The following is a 3,756-nucleotide window of genomic DNA, read 5'->3' as shown; positions in this document are numbered from 1 at the left end:
TATTAGTCGACGACGTTCTTTCTGCTTGCATCTTAATTTTTTCTTCCACTGAGCCGAAGTACGACTCTAGTGGTCTCCCAGTTGTGCCTCAAACCCTCATATGCTCGATATTTTACAAGCATATCTCATCATGTCTCACCGGCCATGATTAAAACAAAATCTGTAGATTGACAAGTTTTGGATGATTCCTTTCCGACCGAAATGATAACAAATGAGTATGGTTATGATGGCAAATAATACCCTGCAATTCAGCATGCTTAACCAACTTTAGCAATTAAAACAGTGATCACACACGATTGGGGAACTTTGTGGGGCCTTTCATGTCCATGCCATAATGCTCTGGCATTAGGTTCATGATCATGATAATGTACATATCTTTTTTAAGTAAATCAAACCATAAAATTAATTAATTAACATATATATAAAGCATGCATATTCATGAGGCCCTGCGGCCCCACATGGGTGACAATGATCATCATGATATTCATCCCCTTGAAATCTCTCTTTCGAACACCCTCTCTCCTACTAAGAAAGCCATAAAACAAAGTTGAAAAAGGAAAAAAAAAAAAAAAATCATACACACACAAGTTATCTGATATAGGGTACCACTTTTTTCCCCTTTTCTGCAGGCAAAGCTGTAGTTAAAAGTCAGGAAATTGCGGGTCAAACGTTCTCTGAGGATGATGGAAGTAGTGGCTGAGTAATGGATGACTTGATGTGGCTTGTAGTCCTGACGTTGTTCCCATGCTCTGGAGTGGATTGGAGCGTAGCTTTATCCTGTGCAAACTTCTTTTCTTCGTTTTTGCCCCATAGGACGAGATACAATCCCACTATGATCAACACTGCCCCAATGATCCTGTATATATTACACCCATAAAATTAACATGTATGTTCCATGGCATTAAAGCGAAGCATGATGTTTTGCAGAAACGTCCCCACTCTCTCTGATATTTCTATTTACTGATCCTTATGTGTTTAATTTTCAGTCTATATTCATTGAATGGCATTGAAGAGGCTACCTTCAAAAGCAAAACAATTTTGATGCTTCACTTACCCAACCAATTCCATGGTCGGTACCCCACACCTTTTTTGGGTATGGACATGGTACCAAACACGACAAAACATGCATTGGTCATTTGTGTTTGTCAAAGATAAGGTATAAGCAGTTTAAACATTTTCCAATCCAAAACTTCATATATATTTTGGATGTGCAATCCTAAATATCTATACGCAGGTGGGACTCTAGTAATGCATGACTGATGCGACTCGCCTGACTGATTAAAACTAATTTGTGTGTGTGTGTGTGTGAGAGAGAGAGAGAGAGAGATGTGGGGAGTTGATTATTGTAGTATGAAGAGAAGGGACCCACCCTCCTAAGTAGAACTCTTCACGTAAAGCAATAGAAGCCATAATAGCCACGACGAGAGTCTGAACAGGTTGATAGACAGCAACGAAGACAGGGCCTCCTCTGTCAATGCACCATATCTGTACAGCGAAAGCCACCCCTGATGCCACCACTCCCTGCAATATTTCCACACAACACAAACTTTCTTTCTCATTTCATTTTCAACACCAACCATCGCTACATTATTGTATAACTACTTTTGTACCCTTTGACAACTAAAGCTAAGTTTGAACATACATAAACAAATAAAGTTATCAGCTTTGCATCCAATGAATATAGCATGACAAAACGTTTCAGGCACTGGTTTCGCACATAAACAAAGTTACCCTTTTATTTCAGAACGAGACTTGACAGACTTTTCAACACAGTCCACCCCTGAGCACAGGTGCCTCGGTGGCTTGTAATGCAAAAGAAGAAGTTGGTATCACACCCATTTCCTCATATGCAGCTCTTAGATGACATTCAAAACCAACTTACAATGTCACCTTCTTTTTTGGGCACCCTTTCTTCCTAATTATCACGCTAGTTCTTATAGTGGGTTTTGTCATCAGTTTGACAATAGGGTGGCTATTGGCTGAAGTTTTAGTCAAACTACTTTGATGCACTTTTTTGCAATAAACAACAGCAAGCGCATAACACGGGTACTTTTCTTCGGTTAAATTTATTCAAGCAATTTGTTTTTATCAGCTATTTATTCAATCAATTCAAATCTTCTTTTTTGTTTTTAGCATTATTACCATCTTTGCCCACTGATCTTGGCTCAGGCTGTGAGCATACAACCTAGCTAAGGCTTGACTAATTGTACGTTAATAATTTGAGACAACTTTTAGACGAAGGAATAAGGATGTTCGTGTTAAATAGAATCACTCACCGCATAGAGGATGGTGAAGAGCTCTCCACCAGAGTGAAAAACCCAGGCCTGTGCCTCTCTTTCAAAGATCAGAGCAATCACCACAAACTGTAGGAGACCGAAAAAACACGTATAGGAGGTGACCGAGAGGCGGGCCGGATACTTCTTAAGAACCGGAGCTTGCAGAACGAGCCAACCGGACCATGACAAGCAATGGCCAATAAGGTAGATGCAGCCCAGGGTCCAGTTCTTCCCATTTGCGTCTCCCAGCTGTGACACAAAAGCTGGTGTTGTGCTGTGTAGTGTTTGTGTTGGGCTGTATATGGTTGGACCTTTGTATAGTGTGATTACTGTGGCTCCAGCGACGCAGAATATGGTTCCAAGCACCTTCGCTATGCCGTCTTTCCGATCTAGTCGTACTTTCTCAATCCTGTATTCAGGCAATGAACAAACAGGTATAAGTTATGTATACAAAAACACGTGTTTGACCATCCAAAAGAATAAAGAACGTCCCGTCTTTTGGAGTTTGTGTGTGCGCGCGCGTGCCTTTTTACGTATATTATTCCTAAGAGAGAGAGGGAGCGTGAGCTTGCCGGAGTAAGGCCGCCATGAGAAAGGTAATGGCTGGGACTGAGTTTTGAATTGCTGATGCGAAAGTGGGAGATGTGTTGTCTAAGCCAAGCAAGTAGAATCCTTGATTTGCTGTTATTCTGTCACGCAAAAGAACGTTTAAAATTATTGTTATCATCATTTATTTTGGAGATTAGTGTTATGCGTATTCGCTTGATCTAATCAAGTATATACCCAACAAGTGCGAGCAGGAAGAACTGAACGAGGAAATTTAGGGTAATTGCCGGCCTCTCCTTCCTGGTCAAAGAATTAGAAACATTTGTTATTATCATTAATTTAGATCATGCAGCAACGAAAGGTATATAATGTTTACTAGTGAGGTACGTACTTCTCTAGAAAATATGCAAAGGGAAGGAGCAAAAGCAAAGCGATAATGTTCCTGTAGACAGGGAACACAAGTTTGCTAATGCCCATGTTGAGGGCAGCTCTGGAGACAACATGGAACCCGGCATAGCCAAACTGCAAGGCCAACATGGCCGCATGCAGCTGGAACCTTTCGGGTATAGAGCACCACATTCTCTTTGCAGGGGCTGAACCGGTATCAGCCATTGAAGCAGAAACAAAAGAAAGACACTACTACGGATAGGAAGTGAAAAAGAAGGGGGAAGTGATGGTGAGCTTGGGAGGAGTAGGAGATGTAAATATAGTAGAAGAGAGTGAGAAAAAAAGATTGCAAGTGTGGAGAGGTGTGGCCCACAGTGGCCCTAAAAAGACGTTACGTCAACTGTTGCTAACCTTCAAATGTTTTTGGTTGTCTCCCACATTCTTCTCTATCATACCCTATAGCTCCTTGGCTGACAAGACAACCCCAATCGCACTACGTGAAGCCTTGAAAAGGGAAGGGAGAAGAAAGTGACTATTATCTAACAGG

General features: G+C 41.3%; 1 protein-coding gene across 1 annotated transcript; it reads right to left on the bottom strand.

The window, feature by feature from the left end:
- Positions 1-357: 357 nt before the first annotated feature.
- Positions 358-3,506, bottom strand: LOC108991375 (protein WALLS ARE THIN 1-like). The gene is made up of 6 exons (XM_018965602.2): positions 3,214-3,506; positions 3,060-3,122; positions 2,849-2,965; positions 2,277-2,685; positions 1,370-1,521; positions 358-856 (listed from the first exon to the last, which is right to left on the bottom strand). The coding sequence occupies exons 1-6, from the start codon at positions 3,432-3,434 to the stop codon at positions 664-666; spliced, it is 1,155 nt and encodes a 384-aa protein (XP_018821147.1). The 5' UTR covers positions 3,435-3,506; the 3' UTR covers positions 358-663.
- Between the last annotated feature and the right edge of the window lie 250 nt (positions 3,507-3,756).

Source organism: Juglans regia, chromosome 11 (genome assembly GCF_001411555.2).
Source record: "Juglans regia cultivar Chandler chromosome 11, Walnut 2.0, whole genome shotgun sequence".
Taxonomy (NCBI): domain Eukaryota; kingdom Viridiplantae; phylum Streptophyta; class Magnoliopsida; order Fagales; family Juglandaceae; genus Juglans; species Juglans regia.
The sequence above is the reverse complement of the archived record's forward strand: the minus strand, read 5'-3'. Positions and strand labels throughout refer to the sequence as shown.